The sequence below is a fragment of the Notolabrus celidotus genome, chromosome 18, assembly GCF_009762535.1.
Source record: "Notolabrus celidotus isolate fNotCel1 chromosome 18, fNotCel1.pri, whole genome shotgun sequence".
NCBI lineage: Eukaryota > Metazoa > Chordata > Actinopteri > Labriformes > Labridae > Notolabrus > Notolabrus celidotus.
Window position 1 is genome coordinate 19,611,411 of NC_048289.1, and position 27,189 is coordinate 19,638,599.

At 39.2% G+C, this 27,189-nt stretch overlaps 1 protein-coding gene across 3 annotated transcripts in view; it reads left to right on the forward strand.

Annotated features, from left to right (window-relative positions):
* Positions 1-27,189, forward strand: part of adkb (adenosine kinase b) — a 162,137-nt gene that overhangs the window by 21,186 nt on the left and 113,762 nt on the right. For all 3 annotated transcript variants that reach the window (XM_034707955.1, XM_034707956.1, XM_034707957.1), the window contains one exon: positions 2,740-2,818. In XM_034707955.1, coding sequence (XP_034563846.1) covers positions 2,740-2,818 — 79 coding nt within the window. The remainder of the gene's footprint in view (positions 1-2,739; positions 2,819-27,189) is intronic.

The window sequence follows — 27,189 nt, forward strand, 5'->3', positions numbered from 1 at the left end:
TTCCCTAATGTCATGTCTGCTTTCTTTACTCATTGTGTTTAGTCTTTTACTGTCAATTCTACACTTTGCTGTATGGTTTATACATCAAACATTAAATCACATGTGGTCCCTCCATAAACAAGTTTTCTGGCTATGAGTCTTTGTACACAAGAACATTTAAAACTTGATTTTGTTATTGCTCTGAAAACATCCCCTATAGGATACAACAGAGCTACCTATCTTTGAAAAGAGATCAATAGTTTATTTTATACCACGGTTCAAGCAGTTTAAGTTCCTCAGAAATAATTTTCTTTGCTCATCTTGCCTCGATACTGTTTAGCTAACTGCAGCCTTGTGTGGACAACGTTCCTCTTTTGCTTTTATCAACCTGGCTTTTAGACCCTAACTGCATCCTTTTCAACTCCAGCTGTATTTGTGGTCAAGCATCCCATTTAACAAAATTCAGCACTCACTTGCTCTTTTTCCTACCTCCTTTTTTCTTTTAAAGCAGTTCATATAAACGGCTTGCTCCCAGAATAGCAGAGTTGAAGGATGGATCAGGAATGTATGCCACTTTCAACTTTATTATATTACAGAGTGGATCCAAAACCTTCTTTACACTGAACACAGAAAATAAAATAAAAAACATTCAATTTACTCAGAGATTCTCAACATGGCCATGGAGTTCATCAACAGATAAAAAAATAACTGTTTTTATTGGGAAAAAAATACTTACATAGGATGTGCTGTAACTCCTAAAGACTGCTTTTCTTAAGAGTGCAAGAAATTTGTTGGCTGGCATGCAAAGAGGTACAAACAGATGGGTGATTGTAATGCAAAAATGTTTGAATAAAAAAATTGGCAATGATGAAGGTGATGATTAAGCTGTTGAAACAGAAAGAATAAACAGAATAAGTACTGTTGATTTTGTGGGACAATGCACTTTATAAACTGTTGGCTTAAATGAAAATGGACTGTTGAAATAGTTTGCTAAGTAATGAATGAACTGCTTAAACAGTTAGCATAAAGTGACTACTAATTTAATGAATAGTTAGCTAACATGCTAGATAACAGTTGAAATGGTTAGCTAAAGTAATACATATACTGTTGAAATATTTTGCGATGTTATGAATAAACATTTAAATAGATGAATTAATAGTTAGTTTAAATGCAAGCTAATGGTTGATATGGTTTGCCAAAGTGATAAATAGATGATAAATAGATTTTGTAGCCAAGTAATGAATAAACAGGTAAAATAGTTAGCGTCAAGTCATATCGGTTAATGATTAGTTAGCCAAAATGCTACATTATGGTTGAAATGGTTAGCTAAAATTGACTTAGATAAAAATAAATGGTATGAATTGATTAGTTCGTTAATGTACTGGAGGACAAGTTGAAATTTTGCTTGAAGTAACAGATAATTGAATAAAATAGTTTGCTAAATGGTTGAAATAGTTTGCAAGAAGTAATTGATAAATTAGCCACATAGTTATAGGAATGTATGAATGATTGACGTTGTTTGCTAAAAGCAATGGATAAGTTGATGAAATAGTCAGCCAGAAACATTGAATTGATTGCAAGCATAGCTAAAAGTATCGGATAAATGCTAGAAAATTGCTAGCTAAACCATCAAATCAAATGTTTTGCTTCCAGTGTTAGCTAATAATATAAATTGCTTATGTTAGCATCTCAGGCAGACAGAGAGCAGACTGATTAGCATATCTTTATAATTTAGTTTGCAAAATGTTGTGTGTGCTGCATTTTATCATTTTGGTCTGTCCTGCAGAATGCTTAGATGCTAATGGCATGCTAATTTTAGTATGTTGGAATGCTAACTCTTACATGCCATATAAGCATACCATGAAGGGATTTACATTTGTCTATTATGTTTATGTTGTAATGTTATCATTAGCATAACAGTCTGCTTAGTTAGCCAGGTGGATAGAATTACAACTCAAGACCATAGACTGTATAAAATATGGATGTAGGATCCATGACGTCACCCATCTGTTTATGAAGCGCTGTTTTGAGGCCAATCAACGGCCGCAGCCATATTGCTGCTGTCGAGCGAGTGTGACGTAAAGAGGCGGGCTTTGAGCCTCCTAGCCAACAGCTACAGTGTTCCCTCCTGTCAATCAAGTCAGCTGTGCCTCTCATTGGAAGACTCGTAATCTCAATATCTTCGAAATTGCCGCGTTAGAAAAAAAATCCACCCCCTGTACAGTGTGTGCCGATCGAGAAATGAGCTATCCAGACTACACTCGTCTTTTGTACCAGGCTGTAAACATGTTTATTTCTGTTGTAAAGATCATCTTTTTTGAATTGGTGTGTATGTGGTACCCTGTACTTCCAGAGCCAGTCTCAAGCGGATCCTCGATGAACTGCAGTTTTTAGCACTTCCGCCCTGGACTCATATTTTTAGACCTGAGGTTGCCGCTTGCTCAAGACTAATAGTAGTTATGAATTGGAAATGATTATGGTGTCAAAACATTTTGTGGGATGGACATTTTTCATCAAATCCATTTCATTTAAGCTCTCCTAATGGATTTTGTATTGGGCAGTTTGTGGTACTTATGATTTTGTCTCCCTCCTCCTACACATTTTGTAATGTGTCAAATTTTAAGAAATTGGTTGTGTGCCAATTTAACAGGTGCTTGTATCTAGTGTTTATCCTGCATTAGCAGGTCTAGTCAAATTCTCTTTTGGTTAAAGCCATATTTTTTTTAATTCACATCATCTATCTCTCTTTCTGTATTTCAGGTTCGCAGAAATTGTCAAGAGGAACAAAGTCGAGTACCATGCCGGTGGTTCAACACAGAACTCAGTGAAAATTGCTCAGGTTAGTCTTCTCTGGCCTTCTGCTGTGTGCCTGAATGTGTTTTGAATATACAGCGGTATGTCTGTAACCTTAGATTTGTCAGCCTGGCAGCACTGGGAATACAGAGCATAGCTGCACAGCATGTTGACACATTACACTTTTAGGTGTTGTGAATTCATCAGACCTGCCATGGAAATAGAAAGGCGGGGAGGCTTCATAATATTTGCAGTGTTATCTAGTTGGCCTAATTTCCTGAGACATATCAAACATCAATTAGAGAGAATTACAAGTAGATGCAATTAACATGTCACAACAAATTATATCAAACAAATGCTGATCTTCTCCCTGGCTGTCAGACAGATTTTAGCATCTAAAAGAAATTGGTGATTGTCCAAATCTAAAACGGCAATCTGAACTTGAGAAGATTATTCACTGAATCTTTCTTTTTTTTTTTTGAGCGACTGCAGTAAGTCTGTGAATTTGACATGCAGTGATTAGCTGCTGATAAGGCTTTGGTCTGCTCACAATAAACAAAGAAAAAGCATCCAGCTGAAAAATAATTCTCTTCCAAGGAGAAATGAGTGCAGAAGCTAATTGAGAGGCTGATGTTTGTGAAAGCGTGGACTCTTTCTTGTGTGTGGGTTTTTTGTTTGTTCGTGTCAGTACAGTGTGTGGAATACGTATTTGTGCACATGTTTGTGTGTGTTTTTAATGCGTGTTTGTGTGTATTTAGCACAAGAAAGATGTGGAGAGATGGAAAAGAAAGCAGGCAGGCCCTCAGGCTGCCAGCATCTCGGTGCTTTTGAGACAGTAAGGATCCTTTAAAAAGAGATGAGGGGCTGTGCACCTCCACACAAACACTCTTTAATTATCAAGATCAGAAGTGTTTGCAGAAGCCTCAGTCACTTACAGACATTAACTGCCAACTTGATTTTTATTATTTGGGCATCAACTCCCCCCTTATTTGATGTTGTGTGCTTGATGCTTTTAGATTTTAAGATATGGTCGGCCCACTTTCCCACTTGTGCCAATTAAAAACTTGAAAATTGTAATTAGCAATTCTCTTTTCTTGTATTTCCATGAGCTAAAGCATTCCATTTAGTTTGGTTTGCCTAATTTAAGACACAGGCTGAAAGTTTATTTATTACCACAATGCCCCATATTGGTTTGTGAACCTCCTTTTGAAAGCCTCAAGTTCTGATACTATACCATAACAGACCATTCATCATTATACAGTACTATATTATGTGATACAATAAGATACAACAAAACATGAAATTATACAACATTATACAATACGATACCATAGCATACGATATGATAAGATAGAGTGCGATATTATACGATGTGATACTGTACTATGCCATATTGGCCACAGTTACATGATGTTTTTTAATTTGGAATTAATTATTCAGAATTAAAGTATTCTCCTTCACGTTTACATGGAAATAGTAATTCCGAATTGAGGTTTACATGGAAAACACATTTAATCGTCTTTATTCAATTCTGTTTAAGGTCTGGGAGTTAGGAAGGGTTCTGATTGGACAGGGGCGGGCGTGACATACTGTATTTACGTCTACCGGAACAAAACAGACTCAAGTTCCTGCTTCTTTTATTTTCGGTTGGACCACACAGTAAGTACAATTTTCGCTTTGATTTTGATTATAGTTTTGAATAAGCAGCTTGACACAAACATACTGCTTCACTTTCGTCAGCTGACGGGTATAATAAATAGTCTCGGCTCGAGTCCAACGCTTGCTTCGGGCGGCCATCCTGGAATATGTGCTCGCCAGCACGGAATATGTGCGTCATCGTGATAGGACAAGGGAACGAGCATGCACAGAACTACCGGAATCAATTTAAAGCGGAATGAACGTATACATGATCGAGGAATTATTCAATTCAGATTTAAAATCAGAATAAACCAGACATTTACTTCGGATTTCAGTTTAATTCGGAATAGTCATTTTCATTCGGAATTAGGTGTTTACAAGGTCATTTTTAATATTTTCAAAGAGAATTTAATTTTAATTCTGAATTAAAGAGGAATCAAAAGTCTCATGTAAACGTAGCCATTGTTTGATATTATACAATTCTGATATGATACAATACAATACAGTATTATTGTATGTCACGATATTATACCAAAGGATTAGGTAGGATATATTACTGTACAGTATAGTATGATAGGATACAATACAATACGATACGGTTTGGAATGCTACGACATGATATTATATAACAAGATAAGGTACGATACAATACTGAACAATACCACATGATAAGATACAATTTGATATATGATTTGTAACGATACATTACGTTATAATACAATATGTAACACAATAAAGTACGATACGATATTATGTAACACAATAAGGTACGATACAATACAATACCACATGATAGGCTACGATGCGAAATGATATGATTTGTAACAGTACGTTATGTTACTTACGATAAGAGATGATACGATATTATGTAACACAATAAGGTACGATACAATATGGAACAATACCACATGATAGGATACGATGCTATTTGCTAGAATTCCGAATGATACGATACAATACAGTATGGAATGGTATTATTTTATAAGATATGGTACCATAGGATACAATACAATATGATAGAATATATTATACGGTCTGATACAATAGGATATGACACAATATGTTAACGAGATGATACAATATTATTTAATACGATATTATATAATAGGATACAATATTACATAATACAGTACCTCACGCTTTACTGTCCTCTTAGGGAAACCTGTCTAGAGCTCAAGTAAAGAAAATGTTTAGTGGATTAAATAATCAAATGAGAAGGATTCAAAATTTCCCATCTGATTTTAAAAAAATTGACTACTTTTGGAATGGAGTCTCCCCCTGCTGGCTAATGAAAGAATGCAGTTTAATGTCACTTATTAATTGGCTTTACGTCTCAAACCAGTGACTGCATCCATGTCTCATCTAAAATCCAGGGTAAACACAGACTTTGATAAGGTTTTTCATGTCTTCTATATGAAGGCAGTCTAGGAAGCACCAAAAGCTGCTCATCATCTCCCTTGAGAAATCAGATGTTGAAGGAGCTGTTTGCTGCTAGCCGTCAACGCCTCTGTTCTTTTGTGAGAAACATTGAGTCAACTAAATAATTCTGTCTCATAATGGCATGGCAGACCCCAGTCAAATGTTATTCTACTCTGTTTATTTGGATATTTACCCCCTTCCAAGGTAAGATGTAGAGCTGATTCTGAAGTGCTCAAGATAACAAGAGTGTTTTCGTCCCACACCCAGAAGTCTCAGAAACAGTTTCTGTCAATATATACCTTGAAGCGCTGACTTTTTCCACATTTCACTTTCAGGTGATGGTGTTCTTTTATGAAAAATGTATAATGCATAACCGGCTCCCAGATTATCACATTGTAGCACTTGCAATATGTGAAACTTCAAACCCTGCTGTATTGTGGAAACTGAACCTTCAAACACGAATGATATGCACTGCAGCACTGAATCCACATCAAAGGGTCCAGTGACTAAATGAGATGCTCGATCCAGGGCAGGTTTGCTCAGGAGCAGCGTCGCTGCTGGAGGAGAGAGAGGGAGAGAGGTGTTCAGAGGCTTTGCTCAGGAATCGCTGCGCACGCTGGGAAAACCCAGGGTGTGGGAGGATCAATGCCTTCGCCAGTAGAACTCGTACTTTCCTGCAAAACCAGACCGCTTCATCGGAGGCTGTAATAGGTTAAATACTGCTGCTTCATCCTAGTTAAGATTTCTGCACTATCAAGGAAAACCTAAAGCTCAGCTTTACGGAGATGTAGAATCGATGGTAATTGGATTTGGTCAAATGAGAATTGACCGAACTGAAGCTTAGACGGATAAGTATTGTTTCCTTTTAACCACTGTCTCTACCCCAATCTTTGATTGAAGTCAACCATTGCTAGTTCTTGATTAGTTACACTAAATGCTGTCTTTAGTACGACAACATTTTATTTCTTTGCATTGAATTGTGGCTCCTGTCACTACTCCTTTAAATTCCAAGCACACTCTGCAACAAACTAAGTCAAAAACTAGATGTTTCAACACATTTGTACTTCCTTAGCTGTGCACCAGTGCTCCTCAATAAGCCTTACATCTTGTCTGGATCAAGTCGCTAAAGTTGCAAGCTTGTATGCACATCTCTCTGGCTCTGACTCCTGAAGAAGAAGAAGAAAAAAAAATCCAATGATAGAAGTGGGTTGGAGGTTGTTGCCTTTGCCCAGGCTCTAACAAACACCATGCCCTGAAGGGCCATCTGACATAAAGGCTCACCTACTGGATGTAGCAGGTCTGTAAGGTAACAAAAAGCAGCCCCAGCGTTGCTTGCTCACATACAGCCTTGCACATCAAAGGGCTCCCTGCTCAGATAGGGCACGGCGGGAAACAACAACCATATTTTTTTCAGTCATTTATAAAGTTGAAAGGCGAAGGGGGGGAAAAAAAATCATGGCCCTTTCTGAGCATGTGATCAAGAATTTTGGTACCGGCGAGTGAGCACGCATGGTGTTTATCACAGGTGACAGAATCGGTGGGGGGAGAGGCAGTTGACTGGAGGGCTGTATCAAGAAGCACAGTCAATTCATTTAGACAGAACATCAAAGTCCTCCAACAGCTCCTTAGGGCCCCGAGATTGAAGTCTGAGCAGAGACAGGCTCATAGGGAGTTATTGCTGCTTCCAGGGAAGTAGATCCAACTCCGAGTGCCTCGTGTAAACCGTGCATTCTCATTATGATCCTCACAAATCAACGCCATTGACACGTTTTATTTCTCTGCACTGTAAGCAGGCTTTGTACCCGCTCACCAAAAGGGGGACAAATTGCTACGGTTAAGTGCTGGAGCTGTGAACGCGTCACAAAAACTTATGATTAAGTGAGCTCTGCTTTTTTTTCTTCTGTATTTAGATTTCATGCAACGTTAGCAGTCCATATCATCAATTCAATGTGATGTCTTAATTATTGTTTAGAAAGTAAAGGCTTATGAAAAATCTGCAGGCTCTGTTATGGTTCTGATGCCTGTTTAACATTTCCTCAGACTTGGTCAATTGTGGACGGGGTGAATGGGGCCCAGGCTTGCATGAGCTCTTAATTGGAAACGCATGTGCGCCACACTGTTGAAAGTTGTATTTAAAAACCAGAAAAAGTCCCACAGCACTACTTGACTCCGAGAGAAAAAGAAAAAAAGATCCTCACCAGCTCATATTTTGTAAAGGGGGGGATACTTAAACTGGGTTTGATGTCTCATTGAAGGCATTGACTTATTTCTCCGGGTTTGAAAATATTCCATGACCTAATGTTTGGCTTTTACAGCTCGTTTTGTTAAATAAATAAAGAACAGCAATTCGCCTCCATTTGAATGGGCTAAATGAAGAAATGCCTACGTCTGGTTCCACTTAGAGAAAAAGAGGACAGTTAAGGAGAAAGAGTGGAGCTTTTGTGTTCAAACTATACGCCTGAACTTAAAGGGAGGATGTGCAATTTTACTGTTGCGTTCTGTTTTCACTTACATGCTTTTCACACTTAATGAGTAGTGTTAAGACAAATATTCTTTGTCTGTGGAGAGGCTTGGAGGGCTTTTGAGACTTTCATCGGTGGTTCATTCCGCTGCTGCGTAAGAGCTTTGACTTTTTTGTTTCTGATCACATCAAGCTGAGTTGCAAAGATGTCGGCGCAGCTGTGCCGAAATGAGCACGCTAATAACCGATTAAAACCCCAACCCTGGTGGGCCGTTGACTTCCATGCTGCAGAAATCAACCCTCTAAAGCATGTCCCCGTTGTTAAAGCGAAAAGCCTCTTGTTTGTTTTAAGACAGGTTAATTGCAGAACCACTGTTAGCACCCGCCCTGAGCCGTTTTATGGCATCGGGGTCTTGCCGTTTCCTTCCCATTACCAAGCAGTGGAAGGTCACAGTCTGTTAAGCTTCTTGTGAGGGATCCATGAAACCAAATGGATTTCTTTCCCTCTCCCCCTCTTCTCTTCCCCCATCTCCGCTCATTCTAGACATTCCAGGTGTGCAAATGCGCACTTGAGGGGGTGCTTGCCATTGTTTTTCCTCGTCACATGCAGAGGAAGCAAAGAACGCCTCATTCGCTTTGATGAGCGATGTGTTCATGCGTGGGCTTCAATGTCACCCGCCATGAGGCAGCTGTGAAGTCGAGGCTCACGTCTGTGGTGCCATTTACTCAATGATGAAGTGGGGAGATCTCTGTTGGTGCCACAACCACCTCCCCTCAACACCCACACGTACGTACACACACTGTCTGAGCATGTGTTCCTCCCACCTCGACTGTATTGTGACTGTATGTCACAGCTAATACCAGCGTGCATTAAATCTCCGGCTCTGTGATCACAGTGATAAAGGTTGACTGAGCGATTATGCAAGGCTTTGTCATCAGAGGGATTTGTTAACAGCTGATGGCCCTGCCGCGTGGCGCCTTCTTTCTTCTGTTTCCTCAAATTTGACTTTCACACAACAAATAATTTGTTTGATTTAATTTTCCCCTCAGATGCACAAGGTTTGTGTCGCCCCGGCAAAGAAATGGCACAGATTGCTGTATAGGTGACACATTACCGTCCCAGTTGAAGTTAATTTGCCGTCAAATTTGCGACTTAATTTAGGCTGCCAAAGGGAAGACGTGGGGAGTAGATTGTAACTCATAAGTATGCATTGGAAAGAGTGTTGATTAACATTGAGGGCTCGAGAGACAGACGCACTCAATGTGTATCATCTGGCCTCAGAGGCTGGCAGCAGAATTGAATGTGATATCTTGCATAACGTGTCCTTGCTTTAAGTCCTTGGTTCCAGGCTCAGGAAGAAAGGCAGAACTATGTGCTCGCTTGCTTTTTGCCTGGCTGTTGTACAGTTGCCCGGGCTCCAGGCAAGCTCTGAGTGAAATCTAAAAGGACTTGTGAAACAGACAGTAGTCTACATATCTGGCAGCATTTTCATGTCAAATTACAGATGATATTTTGCACAGGACGCTCAGTTCCCCTGCCATGTTCTGCAGTTAAAAGCAGGCACTTGTGTGTTTTGGTGAGCAGATGATGAAAGATATATCTCCTGGTGTAAGTGCCTTTCAGACTGTAAACAATGCTTCATTAAATGAACTTTTAGTTGGAATCATGTGTCGACGCAGGTCAAGTAACAACTGAATAAAAGGATGATTGTGCCTTTTACACAACTGCTCTACATTTTCCTGTGATTATGACTGAACGATGCCCCTCTCTCATATTTCCCCGCAGAATGTCTGTGGCAGAAGCATTTATTTGGCACATTCTCAGCATGCTCCCACTCTTGCGGTTGATGTGTTGCATAGCAACTGAGAAAAACAGCTTTAAATATTTTGGTTAAAAAGGTTTTAAGAAAATAAAGAACAGCCTGCAATTACTGTTCATTTCTCCTGAGTTCATAAGTTTAAGGAGCTGTCGTATTGTGCCAAGTAATAAATGAAATACCAAATTAGGCTTTGTGTTTGCTTGGAAAAACTGAGAAGCTGGATGTGTAGAATATAACATCCCCTTGAGCCAATCCAGTAATTCATCTACAGCTATTTTGTTTATCCAGTAAACGCTAGCAGCTGTCTGCACCTTCACTAATTCAAACTGTTTTGAAACAAAGCTCACGGTAGTTTTTCAGAGTGCGGCTCAGCTCAGTTTTTCGAGCCAACGGAGTATATCTGTGACAGGATGGAAAATGTGTAGGTGAGTGCAAATTTGAAGTGATGTGCCTGAGGAAAAGGGATGGGGATGGAGCGACGGGGATGGGGGCGCATGTGGAGAGAGAGAAGGCTGGATGACGCACAGCAGGTGACAGACAGACACTAATAGTAATGGCTCTTATCAGTGCTTCGCTCGCTCCCTCTTTTCACATGGGCTCTGACATCCTCCTCCTACTCCACCCCCTCCATCTAGCAGGGGGTGCTGGGAGCTCGCTGGGTTGTGCAGCCCGCTCAGACGGAAAGAGCCTGCCAAACACCGGTCCCCTCACATATAAATTGCATCATTAACATCGCCTAGATTATTCCAAGCTCTCCCACCGGGTTTATGGCAGCACAGGCTCAACTTAACTATTTTGACTCAGTGAAGACATTCGGGTTTCCTGAGTGAGCCACGCTCAGATCTGTGCTGAAATGCGCGCCAGCTCTATTCTCTCTTAAGGTTTTAAACAAATCCAGAGGAAATCTGTCTGTTTTTGCTTTCACTCACAGAGGATTATTATATAGTCTAATGTGCTTTGCTGTATTTTCTACCCTAAGTTGTCAAAACTTGGGTTGTGTGTTGTCATGCAAACCAAAGGCTGACTGGTTACTGTTAAAGCCAGCAATATGGTTGAAATTAGCTCTTGTAAACATGGCTGATGTCAATTTTGGAAAGATCAATAACAGTGTATTACAACTATTTCACTAAATAACGCAACATGACAAATGTATTCAATATATTAATGATGAAATGAATGTTCAATTTAACTTGTTGTGTTGTGTACCACTGCTATAAGCTGTGTTAATCAAGCTTCTAGACATTCATAAGACACAATCTTTGATATTCAATTACGGCATTTAAAGCTCCTGTGAGGAGATTTTAGCTGGTTATATAACAGACTGAAATTAGTAATGGGGCCTCTTTATGACCTAACAAAGCAAACAAGATAATCGGAGAGACGGCTTCAGTTATTATTAATGTCTGTAATCAATGCAGATGGTAAGTATCAGAAGAAGTGATAAACAGAATGCTGCCAAAACAGCCTTTGTTCGGGGTTTCCTAGGGAAAGAAACTTGATGGGTAAAACCATAGACATAGAAATTGTAGACGCTGCATTGGCTGCTGGGGGCACAAGAAAAACGGCTGCTATCTTGATCTGGTCATCATACCCATGATCCTACCTGTAAACTGAAGCAGCAGAGACTTCAAGATGCCAGAGCACTGTGCAGCAAAATACCTATCATACATCACATATATCACACATCAGAATATTCTATTACTGTTATTTAATTGCTGTTATTTATCCAATTGGCCACCCCAAAATCCTAAACTATGATTGGCTGTTTGCCATGTCAGAGGTGGAGTTTCTGTTAAAATCTATAATTTGGGATGAGTTAAAAGGCTGCCAGTAGATTTCTTTATTAGTGCCCTCAAATGTGACTTTGAAAAAACATCTTGTCCTTAAAGAATTAAACCTAGAAGATGTATGCCACTTTGTCATGTTTTAAGTCAAAAGGAATATAACAACTGTTTGATACTTTATTGAAAGTAGGTTGTGAAGACAGAAAGGGTAAAATGCACTGGCCACCCCTGCCTATGTGAGAGCCTCAGTTGTGCCACCCCAGTCAAAAAGTTCTGGACAGCCCCTGCACAGAGTGTGCAGGTAAACAACATCAGGTTAGTTTTCTAATGGCTAACACTAGCAGAGCAAGCACCACCAGCTTTCGACCCCCTCTTGCAGGTTAATGCCTGAACTGGATACACAAGCTGACTGGTTGTATGCCAGTTTAACCAAAAACAACCTACATAAAACTTAATATCCATTTCCTAGATTAGAATACTGAAAATGTGTGCCAGGCTATGCTATGTCATTTGTCATCTGTGCTTGTTTACATCTGGGTAGTAAAGTATTATAGTGGTAGCCTTTAACTGAAGCTACAGCCCCAGCTAGTGGTAGGTGGCTGCGCTACACCTTAGACACAACATATGACCAGCCGGACTATAATAATAACAATAATAATAATAATAATAATAAAAATGTTAATTGGTTCAACCAGCTAGCAATTCTGGTGCTGACAAGTAATAGTGATAATGTTTAATTGTTAAGTCGATTGAACTCGTTGAGGAGTTCTCCACTTTAGGGACTTATACCACAATAAATGATCAACAATAACTTTCAATAGCCACCAGAATGACTTTAAATTGACACAAAATAATAGGATGAGTTGACCCCATGTCGCAAACTTATCATAAAACCAGAATTGGAGTCATTCAATTCATGAATTTAAAAACAGAAATGGCGGACATCTTCAAGTAGTTTTAACAAGAGTCTCCCTAAGTCGTAGTGACAATATTGAATTACTGGCCTGCTCTCTTTGCTCTAAACTTTAACACCAAAAACTTTAACACCACACACTTCTTGACCTTCTACTGCTAATTGTCCTTTCTTTAAATTATGCAAGACAATCTGTGATCTGTTGCACCTCAGACAGAGCCTCTTAAGCCCAATTGACATCTGCAGTAAAGCTGGATGGAGCCTCCTCCTTAGATCAGTTGGCAATTAACTCTGTAATTACTATCTGAGGTCAGGGTTAAGCTCGGAGTTAAAGGTTGGAGCAGCAAACATTTTTATAGGATCCTCTTACTCTATTATCCTTTTCTCCCTGCTACAAGGTTTTACCTCATGGGGAGAATACATTACATAAAGCCCCTTGGCAATTACTCCTCAATGAATATCCTCACGGTGTACAGTCCATATGATTAATCTGGAATCCCCTCTGCCCCCCCTGTCCAACCGCAGGCCTGGCTCTGCTTACCATGCAAGTTTCATTTTCACCTGAACAAATGGCTCCTTTAGACAAAAAGTGCCAACCTTTTAGTTTTACTGGCTGCTGGAGAGAAGAAAAAAAACACAGGGGAACAAGTGAGGGAGAGCACAACCTCCTGCAGTAAAAACAGATATTCCAACAAGGAGCAAACGGAGAGGTGGGGTCAGAGTGGTTGGTGGTGGTGTTGGAGTTTTTTTGGAAGGAGGGAGGGGGGCACGCTTAATAGTGTTGAATAAAGGAACATTTATTTTTGTGCTTCAGTCTGTAACAGCCTCAGGAAATAGCTCAGTCTCTTGATCGGGAGCAAATCCTATTAACTTACAGTGCTCTCACTCAGGGTAATGGGCTCCACCTTGAGACTTGGGAGAGCACTTTTCCCTCTGACACATTGATACCGGTGTCTGGAAGGCTAGTCTAACACTCGGGCAGAGACTAATCAAGTCAAACAATCTGCCGGGGCTGGAGCAACACGGAGTGAGGATGTTGATATCCAGCGAGCTCATTCAACAGGCCCCTTCACACGTTCCTAACCCAATACCGAAGGATCAGCGTGCCGGATCAGTTCAAGATCAGGTTATTTGAACCCCTGAGAATTGTAAAGCGATCCCCGAGCAGCTTTTGCTTTCTCAGGAGTGATCGGAGCTGTCGGCTCTGTTATAGACCGCTAGGGCCAGGGCCAAAGGGAACTCCTGGGGTCTCCATTTATTTCTGTCCAGCAAGGGAAGGGAGACTTTTTGCACTCTGTGTGTGTTTATGGGAGAAAGTGACAAAGACAAACTCAATTTACAGTATGTGGGTAACCATGATCCCAGCGCCAATTGGTAGAGCAACTCCAATATCTTTTAGTAGAAACACTGGGCACCTCTAGTTTATTATTTTCTGTCAGGAATGTGATGTTTTCAGAAATGGCTGTAATTAGTTTAAATATTTCACATACTGTTATTAGCCAGCTGAATGAAGCTCTGAAAAAAGCATATTCACCAAGCAGTGTTTTTTTTCTGAGACATCATACTTTGGGTAGGATGTTGATCGCTGCTATAAGTCCATATTGATGTGTTTTCAAGTTTGGAATTGAACATCAATCAAACAGTAAAGTTTGCTCTCGCCCACTCAATTCAATTCAATTCAATTCAATTTGCTTTATTGGCATGAACAAAGACATGTTGTTGCCAAAGTACATAAGATTCATACAAATACATTGCATATCATATATATAAAATATTTTATATGCATTAATGAATGATGGTGTCACCATAGACTGTAAAAAATATGGACGTAGTATCCGTGACGTCACCCATCTGTTCCTGAGAGCTGTTTTGAAGCAAATCGACGGCGGCAGCCATATTGGTAATGCGGAACTCAACTAGGCAGAGTGTGACGTAGTGTGAGTATCTTAGCCAATGGCTGTGTGTTCCCGACCGGGAGTCACGTCAGTCATGTCCTTATTTGGGCAAAACTCATAATCTTAATATCTTCTTAACCATCACGTTAGAAAAAAATTCACCCCCCGTACAGTGTATGCCATTAGAGAGATTAGCGTTGTAGGGCTAAGCCGTTTTTTGAACCAGGCTATAAACATGTTTATTAATGCTGCAAAGATCGTCTTTTTCCCATTCATATCTATGTGGTTTCCGGTGTTTCTGCAGCCAGCCTCAAGCGGATTTTCGATGTATTGCAGTTTATATCACTTCCGCATTGGCTTCATCGTTTGAGACCGGAGTTTGCCGCTTGGGTGTCACCCATACAGCATATCTCAATGTCCCCACTTGATGCGGTATGCTCATAAAACCTTCACCTAAAATCAAATATTATGGGATGGCCATGGTCACTCACTAGCTAACACTTACAGGGTGCTTATGTTAGCATTCGGCCACATGCTAGAAAATGGAAGGGAAGAATTTGAACTTTTCCGATCACATCCAAAAGCTTTTTTCAAAGGTTTTGTTAGCTCTCGGACAGTTCCCATGCAATGCTAATATTAGCTGCTAATGTTAACATCCAGATACATCCTAGATAACAGCTAGCTTCAGTTTAAGTGTTCTATCACTTTTTATAACATTGCCAAACTGTTCTGTTAGTATTCAGTAACTTCCTGGCTATTACACTCAGACGTGGCTACACCCTATGTAACATTACAGTTAGCTAAAAATGTAAGTATTTCCTATTATGAAATGCAACATTATAAAATAATTAGGTTAGAATTCAGCCTGTAGTGGAGGTAATGATAATAACTCTGGACCAAGCTGCAACCTCCGGTCTAAAAATGAGTCCAATGTGGAAGTGCTAAAAACTGCTGTTCACCAAGGATCCACTTGAGGCTGGCTCCGTAGGTACTGGAAACCACATACACACCAATTCAAAAAAGCCGATCTTTACAGCAGAAATAAACATGTTTACAGCCTGGTACAAAAGACGAGTGTAGTCTGGATAGCTCATTTCTCGATCAGCACACACTGTGATGTGTGACACGGGGGAGTTATTTTCTAACGCGCCAATTTTAAAGATATTGAGATTACGAGTCTTCCAATGAGAGGAACAGCTGACTTGATTGAGTGGCGGGAACACTGTAGCTGTTGGCTAGGAGGCTCAAAGCCCACCTCTTTACATCACAATCGCTCCACAGCAGCAATATTGATGCTGTCGAGCGATTGGCTTCAAAAGAATGCTTCAGAAACAGATGGGTGACGTCACGGATGCGACGTTTTGACTTTTTGCATATGTTAGCAATTTGTCATATCCAAGCTAACATTACTGTAAGCTAGAAAATGAAGCCTTCTTGATTTCTATACACATGTTATCGAACAGTTATTGTAGAGTTTAGCAGCATTCTTACTCGCCATGTATTAGCTGCTAATGTTAGCACTGAGGCACAACCAAGTTAGCATTGCTGGTAGGTAGGAGGTTATCAAATGGTAATGTTAACATTCAACCACTTCTTACCTAACAGTAATGTTTACATTGCTAGCAACATCCTAGCTAACACCATGCAAGAGAGGAAGTGGCTGAATGCTTTTATTAGCTGTTGTTTGGTAAGGGGTAATGAGTCTGTTTAGCCTTGAAATGTGGATACATTTTTCTTGGTCATGAACCTGTTCAGTTGCTAATCAATCTAAAAGCAGTAAAATGATAAATATTTTCAAATTCCTTCCATGTAAATTATCTTTAAATGACCTGGAACACAATAGCATTTCATCTCTAAAGCCTGAGCCGAGGACAATTGGGGCTCTCCATCAGAAAGTTATTATTCCAATACAAAAATGTACTGGATTTCTTAGCAGCAACAGATTTCTCTATGACTAAAGAACCATCAACTTGCTTCAAAACCTGTGTTTTTAAGTCCCCACCCCCTTAAAACCTCTGAAGTCTCATCCGAACGTGTCCTAAACATAACCCTGTTTGATGCTACGTGACACCACTGATGGATCACTCCAGTCTGGACCTGCTCATAAATCCATGTTCAATGGCATGTTCTTCTCCTTTCACTATTACCCCTTGTGCCTGCTGTCATCCGGCTGTCTTATGTCTGCAGAGTTACAGTGTGCACCTGTCAGACACAATTTATGGCAAGCAATTTGTTGTGTACCCCGGGAGTTGCAGTTTCTTGACAACTTTTTTTTTTTTCTTGTTTTCACATTAGACGTGGCATTTCTCTCGCAGAATTTCTTGGCAACCATAACCTTGATTTGTTTCGTTTTGATGAGGATTATAATCGCTTAGTAATAAGAAGAAAATTGTCACTAAGCTGTTGTCCTTATTTCCTGATGCGTTGAGGTACATGCTTTTCTCTGGACAGCAACATTAGTCGCCTTGTGTGGAGCTGTCACCAGCTTTGTTTGATTCAATAAAAGGAAATGAATGCACAGCAATTAGATGTTTGTTCTGTCTTATTGTTGCACGACTGCGCCGCTGCTGCTTGTGCTCTCAGCTAGGATTATCGCCCCTAAGAGGCGGAAGCATTACAAAATGACAGCCTCTCATGTCGAACAAGTCAAGCTGATTCAGTGAATACTGAAGAGTTTCCCACCACATGTTCTCCTGCATGTTAAGGGAGCAGCGTTAACCTTGTTTTGATTTGCATCTCCTTAGCAATTAAGATAATATGTCGTAATTAGAATTTTAATGTACCGCTGTGAGATTTTTGATAATTATACAGAATTCTCCGCGGTGATTTTCTCTTGCCTGCTTGTCTTCACAGATGAATTCATGGCTGATTAGATCACTGCTCTAATCAGATTTGAGTTACATTATAAGCCATCTTCCCACATGTCTCTGTCAAGCTGAGTTGCTCAGTGTAACTGTGAAACACTTAATGTGACAACACATATGTTCGAAAGAGAGTTGTACTTTTACAAGCAGCAGGTTTCTCTAAAGCAGCAGACAGAAAGCTGAGGTGGAACTTCAGTCTGTCACTCTTCAAAATACTGGTTAGTTGAAGACGGGGTTAAAGTGATGTCCTGTAACTGAAATCATCTCCGCTTCCCTTCACTTATTTACTGTTCTTCACATTTTAAATATTCTGTTCTATTTTTATCAGTGGACACAGAAATGACAGGTACACTGTCTGTAGTCATCTTGTTACATAATGAGATTTTGGGCATAGATATTTGCATTTTATTCAGTTTGAGGCCACTATATAAGTTGCTCAGTTTATACACTTAAAATTTGGAGAGTCTGATAACATTTTAGAATGTAACTCTAGAGTCAGATAGAGATCTATTTTGGATGTACCATTGATTTTTCACTGCGTCTCAAAACTGTGTTTTGATGCAGCTTACAGATGATAAACTAACCTCTAAGCCAAGGTAGCACAAATTCAAAGATTGCAATTGCATCCAGTCAAATACCTAAATACCATGACACGTATAAAACAGATTGATTAAGGATAGTAGAGGTTTGGATCTTGCTTTAATGCCACCAATATTACAGATTAACATATCAAAGGAATCAATCAATCTATATTTGTATAGCACCAAATCACAACAAACATTATCTCAAGACGCTTTTACAAACATAGCAGGTCTAGACCGTACTCTGTTAAATTATTAACAAAGACCCAACATCAAGACATAATATCCAGTCCCCTCTTACTGACGGGACTCGATCTTATCTCATCTTAATCCACCATGAGCATTGCATCTCACAGTATTTAGCTAGTTACAGCTAACTACATTCCTGGAAAAGTATGAATGAAACAATACAGACTGCTGCACCTGCCCCATGTACTTTAATTTCTACCTCACATCATTTTTAAAAGCCAGTGGAAATGCCTGAACTATGATAAGTATTGACATCATAACACAAATATCGCTCCTGGGACAAAACGTAGACATCCAGTTGATACAACGTGTGATGTGTCTTTATTCAGTCATTCCACAAACTGTATGATTCGTTACTTTGATTCAGTCATCAGTGAAAAAGAAAACAGGTATGCTTTGGTCATAGTTTGATATTTATTTTACAATGATTGTTCTGTTTTTTCTGGAGGTCTTTTTCAGTTGATTTGACCACATATAAAATGAGGGTGTATTCCTGGTTTGATAAAACTTCCTTTTAACAGGCAGAAACCTCGAGCAGAACCAGACTCATGTTAGACAGCCATCTGCCTCGACCGAGTTGGGGTTGGAAAGAGGGATAGAGGAGCATAAGAGAGAGTGAGGATAGTGATGACACACAAAGTGTTTGCAACTGGTATGCATATTGAATAACCCTTGTTACCACCATGGGAGCCCTCTAAAAACAAACTGCGTCTGATATACTGGTGCAACTTGTATTCCAAACTTTACGGTACTTGCCATGCTAGCATTAGCATGTAACATAGCATGCTAGTATGTTAAAATTAGTATGCTAAAAGTTCAGAAGGGCCCAAGCAGGGCGTAAAATTAACACTTTGGCTTGTAAAACAAAAACACACAGCCGCCAGTGGCCGATGGAAAATTTTGTATTGCATGTGAGGTTTTGTTTTTATACTTTTGCCCAGTTCTGCTGACTGTCAGGCTATTTTGACCCTTGCGGCACGCTGTACTTCTGTTATGATTTGGTACATCGGGAGCGGTGAGTTCTACTCATTCCCTTTGCTTGAAGAAGCACTGCGGGAAGAGCGTTTCGAGGAAGATGTGGCGACACATTACCCGGCGGGAAGCCACCACAAGCAAAAAGGATAAACAAAGAGGCAGGAGACGATCAAGAAGAGGAACAGAGCTAAACGGAGTAATTTCAAAGAAAACTGGAAAATTGACAAGGCTGGCCAACCTCGGTCCTGGCTTAAGTTGGATTTTCATAATAAAAACGTATGGTAATTAATTTAAATCAAATAAGGCATGATTTTTTTATTTGGCCGCTGAAAGATATTTTTGGCCAGTAAATGTTTGGAGGTCATTAGCCAATGGCAGATGAGGTAAAAAGTAAATTTTACACCCTGGGCCCAAGTATAGAATAGGATTATTTAGTTTGAGTATCATTCAAACAAACACTATTTACCAAGACTATATTGAGGAAGTCCTGATACAGCTTGAACACCTACCGACCAATAAATATACCAAGCATTATGGATTCCATGATATAATACATGATGTCCTATGTACCAAGCAAATTAGGATGCTGTCAATAGAACAAGCATGACTCTGAAAAAGAGATCAACATTTCTGACAAGCGACGGTTAAATGCTCATTTAGTATTTCATCACTCTGATTGGATGATTCCAGATTTAATTGGTGATGTTTTAGTAGGTCAAACATGCAATGTAATATTGATGTGGAGGTTTTCTCGCTCTGATTGTTCCACACACCCCACATGCAACGCTCCGATCATTCCACATAATGCATATTTCATCAGTACACATAACCTCAATACATTAACTATGCTTGTTTGTTGTGTGTCTGGCTGTGTTTTCACAGTGCTGTTTCCTAGCTGCTTGTTTTTATTCAGCACAAGACAGACGCCAATATTCCCCTTGGCCTTTTCGCTACAAGAGTACAAACCAGTCAATATTGGCAGGAGAATATTTCCCTGCCCCAAGTTGCCACAGTATCAATACTTGAGGACGATAACAGGGGCCGGGGTAAATGAAGAGAGATGTGCAAAGAAAAACTAAACCTGAGCCCTCTTTGTGGTGCGAAAATTGGCCACCACAAAGGAATTAATGACGGATCCTTGCAGCATAATTGTCTAATTATGCCGGGCAGATGGGGCACTGCTTTAACTAGGACACATTGTGCTACCTCTCCAGACTCTCCACAACAAAAGGCAAAGCAGTGTGACAGCCTCTTCAGCAGTGAGTGGGAGGGAGAGTGAAAGAAAGAAAATGGAGAGATAGTAGAGGAGGTGGGGTGGGGGGGTAGAAAAAGAAAAGCAGTGTGTCTGTCACCGAGCCATTCCTCCACTCGATATGTTACCACAGAAACAAATGCATGGTGTAAACAGTGCGTGGATCACAGCTCCTGGGAGGTGAATCACTGCAGTGTAATGAGGTTGGTTTACATGCTGCTTCTCAGCTTCCCACCCAGACTAACTCAATACTTAAACCCTCTAATTAAAGAGAATCGGCCACTCGATAATTGATCACATCGGCTGCCTCTGCATACGCCGTCACTGTGAGGCTTCACACTGCTGTTTATTAGAGCTGTCAGCCTGCGTTTTCTCCTGGGAAGGAAGAGAGGAGGGAAATGTTTAAAGGGGAGGGGGAGGTAGGGATGAAACAAAGGTAAACATGTAAGGAAATTAAATCTGCGTTCTTGGAAGTAGTAGTGGGACGAGCAGGAGAATATCACATTACATTTTTTCTCTCAAGGGTCTCTGTGGCTCTGCAGCTGAACATGTCACATGAGGGAAATACCGCCAGTGTTTGGAAGCATCGCCTCCTGAATGAAGAAGTTATTAAATGCGCATTAAGTAATTTTTGACTTTAATTGACCTTGACACAAACCATAGGACTACAACAACGCAGGAAGACTGTTACAAAAATTATGTTTTTAAAACTCTGAGCAGGTTTTAATTAACAATTAGTATTATTGAGATTGTGATAAGACAGTCTTTTAAACATGTCAAATATTTAACAGTGGTTGGTCAGTATTGGTTTTCAATGGGTGATGCCGATATCACTTTGGGTTGTTTTTTTTGCATTAAACAGAACTTTATTATGTTAGTTAGAAGTCCATTACCATTGTCCCTAATCAATCAATCAAGCTTTATTAATATAGCACCTTTCATACAAATCAAATTCAACCCAAAGTGCTTTACAGCGATTGAAAAACAAGAAAGCAGCAGAAATAAAACAATGGTAAGACATATTAGGGGAAGATAATGATAATAATAAAAAAAATAATAATAATAAAAATTAAAATTAAAATAACAAAATAAAATAGAGATTAATGGACACTTAAAAGAAAATGTGTGATTAAAATAAGTTAAAGCATCAAATTTAAGAATACAAATAGTTAAAATAAATACATTTAAAAAGGGTAAGGATAAGAGTTGAAAATAAAACTAAGGCTAAATATATCAATAAGACTGAGTAGATAAATAAAATAAATAAATGATTGAATACATACATAAAAAATAGAGTAAGATAACAGTTAAAATTACTAAAACAGTAAAGCAACATTTAAATCAATATTATAGTAAAAGGTAAGTAATACAATTGTTAAACCCTACCTAAAAGCCAGACTGAATAAATACGTTTTTAGTTTACGTTTAAAAGTCTCAATATCTCTCTAAAACATTGTTGGCAAGCTGATGATGTCACTTCTGGGAATGTAAGCCCACTAGTCAATTAACTTTAATTGTTTTAAGGCCATGCACATTGGAAATTAAAAAAGAGGGGCAGTAAGCTAACGTAGTTAGCCAGTTGAAGGCTGCGTCTGTTATAATATGTTGCTTTGGACAAAAGCGTGCTCTAAATTAAATTCTAACATTGTAAAATTGTTATTCCTAACTTATGTTATTCTCATTCTCCCACAAAGAGACTCTATCAGACTAAAGGAATCGATCAGATATAAAGATAATACATGTTATAAGAGTGACTCAATTCAATTATATTGGCTTTGAAAGCCACTTAAGGTGCATTTCCACCAAGAGTTCCAGGGTCTTTTAGCCCCCAGAACTACTTTCCCCAGAACTAAAAGGTTCCTGTGCCCCCATTGTTGTCTGCGTTTCGACCACGAGCTGTAGTCCCGGGTAGATTGTGCAAATCAGTCCAGTGACGTATGGAGAAAAAAAATTATATAAAATAATATTTTGAAATCTTAATAAAAAATCTAAACTAGTATGCATTCCCAGGAACTCCCTCTGTGTTTCAACAACTGTGTAAACTTCACAAACACCGTTACATTCAACTGAAAGTCCCAGGACCTCTGAAAAGTACTACCCACCAAGCAGGGGCTTCACAGGGGGGAGATTATCTACCCCTGAACCAAATTTAGACCCTGGTTCCTCCAGTTGAAACACACTTAGTTCAGGGGTAAAGTCCCTAGTACCGGAAAAGAGTTCCTGTGATTGAAAACGCCTTTAGACTTCAGCTCTACAGTCTGATAAATACAGATTGCACTGTTGGGATTACATGAAACGGCAAACCCACTAACTCCTTCCTTAACTTGAATTTTTATAATAATGATGGAGCAGCTCTTTATACGTTGGTGTTTTTCCAAGAATACGATAAAAAAAAGGCAACATATTACCCTTAACGTATTAGAATATCCAATTCATCACAGTGCAACCCCTGTATTGGGGCAATGTATAGCCCAATTCTTGCCATCACACAGTCCTATTGAACAATACACAGTGCATATATTTTATATACTGAATCATATTACTGTGCAGAACTAAAGAGAAATGCTAGCCTGCAATATCAGATTTTACATGTAATTTCCTAGAGATGTTATGCCTCTTGACACACTGAGAAAGACCTTCAACCCACAAGAGGTACAAAAAGTTTGAACTAGCCATGAGCAAAGAAAAAAATTAAAATTTTTAGGCCAAACTTTTCCTTCATATAGAAATAAAGTTACTGTTTGATGTTTACATCGAGCACAGATACTGCTTAGTTTGTTTGATACCGACATGATAGCGGGTTAAACAGAACCTGTAATATCAGCAGCAGCCATCTTGGTTGTGAATAGAAATTCCTCAGTTGTGCTCATCTGTACAGCTTCTGTATCAAATCTGCCCTTTGCTAGATATGTGGTCATGGCTTTATGACAAGAGTGTGTCTGATGGGAATCTGTCTGAACGTTAGGTGGACTAGACTCATCTACAACAGCAAACTAAACATGAGTCAGCAGATTTGTCTGGTTTCCCATTCTTATACAGGGAAGTTTGGGAGAGGATTACTTCTTCACAAAACGCTTATGTTAGTTTCTTTGGTTGAACATTCACTTCCTAGTGTCTCAGTGAAGTCATAAACAATATATTTACAGTGCGGATATCATTGAAGCCTGATGATATATTTTTCACATTGGAATTTGTGCATACATAGAGAACTGTGTTCCTCTGTTTCCTTTTCCCTCTTTGACACTTGTGTCTAGTCAGATGTTTTATTTTTTACTTGCGTTAGCTTTACCATTGAACTCCATCATCACGTGGACAGGAAGTGACAGAACTGACTATTGAGCATCTTCTGGACCTCTGACTTATAGATTTCCTGTGACTCCCAGTGGTGCAGGGTAATTGCTGAGTTTCAGAAATTGATTTATGGAAAGTAAATGTATCATCAAAGCTCCGGCTGGGACTGGGAGGGCGAATGGATTGACGGTGAGGAGATTGAAGAAGAAGAAAAAGCTGCTGGAGGAACACAGTCAGTAGCATACAGTGGCCCAATCTCAATGTCCACTCTCAAGCACTCACTGACGTTGAGGCGCATTCCCTCTAAGTCTGTGAGGGTTTAGGGCTGTCCCTCTGTCAAATCATCAAGTGTGTGAGATCTATCACTGACTTTTTGAGCCCTTTATGCCCCCTTTCCGTAAGTGGGCGTTTGTGCACGCTTAGCGTAAGGGAATTACCCAGAGTTCATAGCATTGTGACGTGAAACACGGGATTCCCAGGGGAAGACCGCGAGCATGGAAAGGCAAACGAGCACCGTAACATGGACATAAAAAAAAGTGCGACTGTAAAAAAGAACGAAAGTTGCAATGAAATTTACGGGTAGAAAAGTTTGCCTATAAGTATAAATATAGAAAACAGCCTTAATCTATTTATCTTCACAAATATGTGTATACAGTAGCCTATAATGTATATATTTGTAGTTATATAGCCTATCTATATATTTTAAATTGTTTGGTTAAGCAGTCTGTACGGTAAGAGCCTGGATCACATGACAGTCAGTTATCCCCTAAGTTCCTTGAATTTGAGGAAAGTCAAAATTGTGCAAGAAAAATTCCTAATATCTCTAAGGTGAGCTTCATGAAGTCATGCAGGTCACGTGAGAAGTCTCAAAGTGATGTCCCATTCCAGTTCTATGGTTTGAGCCCTTACAGCCTCCTGCCCTTATTCACTTTCCAGCTGATGTCAATTAAGTCAAGAAGGGCTCAGGGCTTAGGGAGGACATTGAGATTGGGCCAGTGTGTTTGAGGTAAATGGGTCTGGAGTAAATACCCAAGGTGCACCTGCAGAGCAGACAGACCTGTGCAGGTGTGGCAGAGTAGAGGAAGATGTATGACTAGAGTCTGTCTGGTTTTTGCTCCTTTTGTTTGCCTGAGTTTCTTTAAAAATAGCACAGTCTGCCTAGTAATAGCATTATAATATCATGCTGGGAAACAGTACCCAAATCAGTTATAATACTAAAAATACCAGTTCAAAATAAAGGTTAAATAGTTGTTCATGCTTTTGAGCATGCCATTATTATCCTTTCAAAACCACTGCGAGATATTGTAAGAAATGTGAGAGCATGTTGCTATAATTAAAGCTAATTCTGAAAATGACTTCTCAAGTTGAGTCCCCGTTATTAGATTTGTTCTTTAAGTTACATCTCATTTGTATTAATGAGCTTCAAAGAGACCTGACCTTGGCCCCAGACAAATAATTATAGTTTTCCTTGGCATGATGCTACTGCACAGAATGATGGGATCAGTCCGTCATGTCTACATTGGCAGCGGCCCATTTGGCAACTCACCAAAGAGAAACATATTATTACAAAGTGGGTGTAACTTCCTTATGCCAATCACAAAGTGCTGGTTTGGCATTTCTTCATTCCTGTGGCTGGCAGCTGTTAGCGATTTCTCTGACAACCTTTTAGAGAACCCGGCTGGGGCTTTCCCGTCATTAACAATTATAAAAGAAAAATCTCATTTCATTCACACACACATGCACACACATGCACACACATGCACACACATGCGGACACATGCACACACATGCACACACATGCACACATATGCACACACATGCACTGGCTTTACACTTAGAGACTAGGGAAATGGAAACCCCTGTATACAGAAGTACAAGATGCAGGAGTGTTTAGTGATCTCATTTGTGTTGGTGTGTGTACTTTGAAATGAGGCAGATAAAATGTTAGAAATAATTCAATATAACAAGGTGCAACACAACAGCACAAACTAAAGCTTTAAAAAAAAACAAACACAAAATTAAATGTTAGCAATTAAAAACAAGAAATCACTGCCTCTGCTAAGGCTGCAGAAACCCCTTACCAACAAATATGAATATTAAACATGATTTAGTTAATACACAATTTTTGAAAAATTCTACTTTAATTTACATCTGTATTAGCACTAATAGAAATGTTTAGATAGTAGCTAGAATTCTTTGTGTTAAATTATCAAAAAATCAAATCTTGTAACGTAGTGCTCTCTTCTCCTGTTCTCTATGTTCTTTCTTCAACAAATCTTTTGAAAAGATCAAAACTGACAAAAATGGATTTTGCCAACAAGATTTTCCAAGGTCTGTTAAGTGCCAGAGATGAAGACTACAGTCCAAAAACTGCCTAAAATCTGAAAAAGCCACACTGATGCTCCATCTGGAATCTTCCCATAAAACAACTGACTGATATCGTTTGTTCCGTGGTCAATACCGATAATTAGAGAGCAGGTTGACCGAGGGCCGATATATAATGCTGATATCACATTTCTGTTGTTGTTTTCATTTGATAAAATATAGAAATTTAATAAAAATAAGAACAAAATCACTCAACTTGAATGAACATTTTATAAAATATACAGTGTTGGTTTGGTAAAATATTGCTGCAAGGGACACCTGGATTTCTGTTCATATCAAGCTTTGAAAAGCTTTAAAAACGGTATTAAGTCTTGCATTCTTTTTGTATCGCATCCACGAGTCATTAGCATAAACATTTGAGGGCTAAATGCTAAAGCTAGCTGTTCTCTGATGACTTATCAATTGTGTTTTTAAGCTGAAATGTGGCCTGTTGTGTCAACAGATTTTCAGTGTGTGCCATCAAGAAGCTCTGAAATGATAATCTGGGTTTTGATGTACAACTTGATTTTGACATCACAAAAAATGGCCACCACAGTCTTTACTAGCTATCCATCTTGCCGCAGTGAATACAACAAGAGCACTATATGTGTATTAACTAGGGTTGCAAAGGGGTGGAAAATGTCCGGTAAATTTCCAGAAAGTTTCCCCTAAATTTCCATGGGAAGTTAAGCTAGGGAATTTTGGAAATATTCCAAATTGGAAATTATCGGAATTTATGGGAATTAACTGGGAATTTAATGGAAAGGTTTCTTATCTAAACATAAATATTTGTTTTGTTATAAGCAGACATCCATCCAAAGTAATACAATTAAAACAGATAAACTTAATCAAGTGTTTAATATTTTATTGAACAATCAATTTCTTCATTGAAGAACAAAAATGAATGTTGA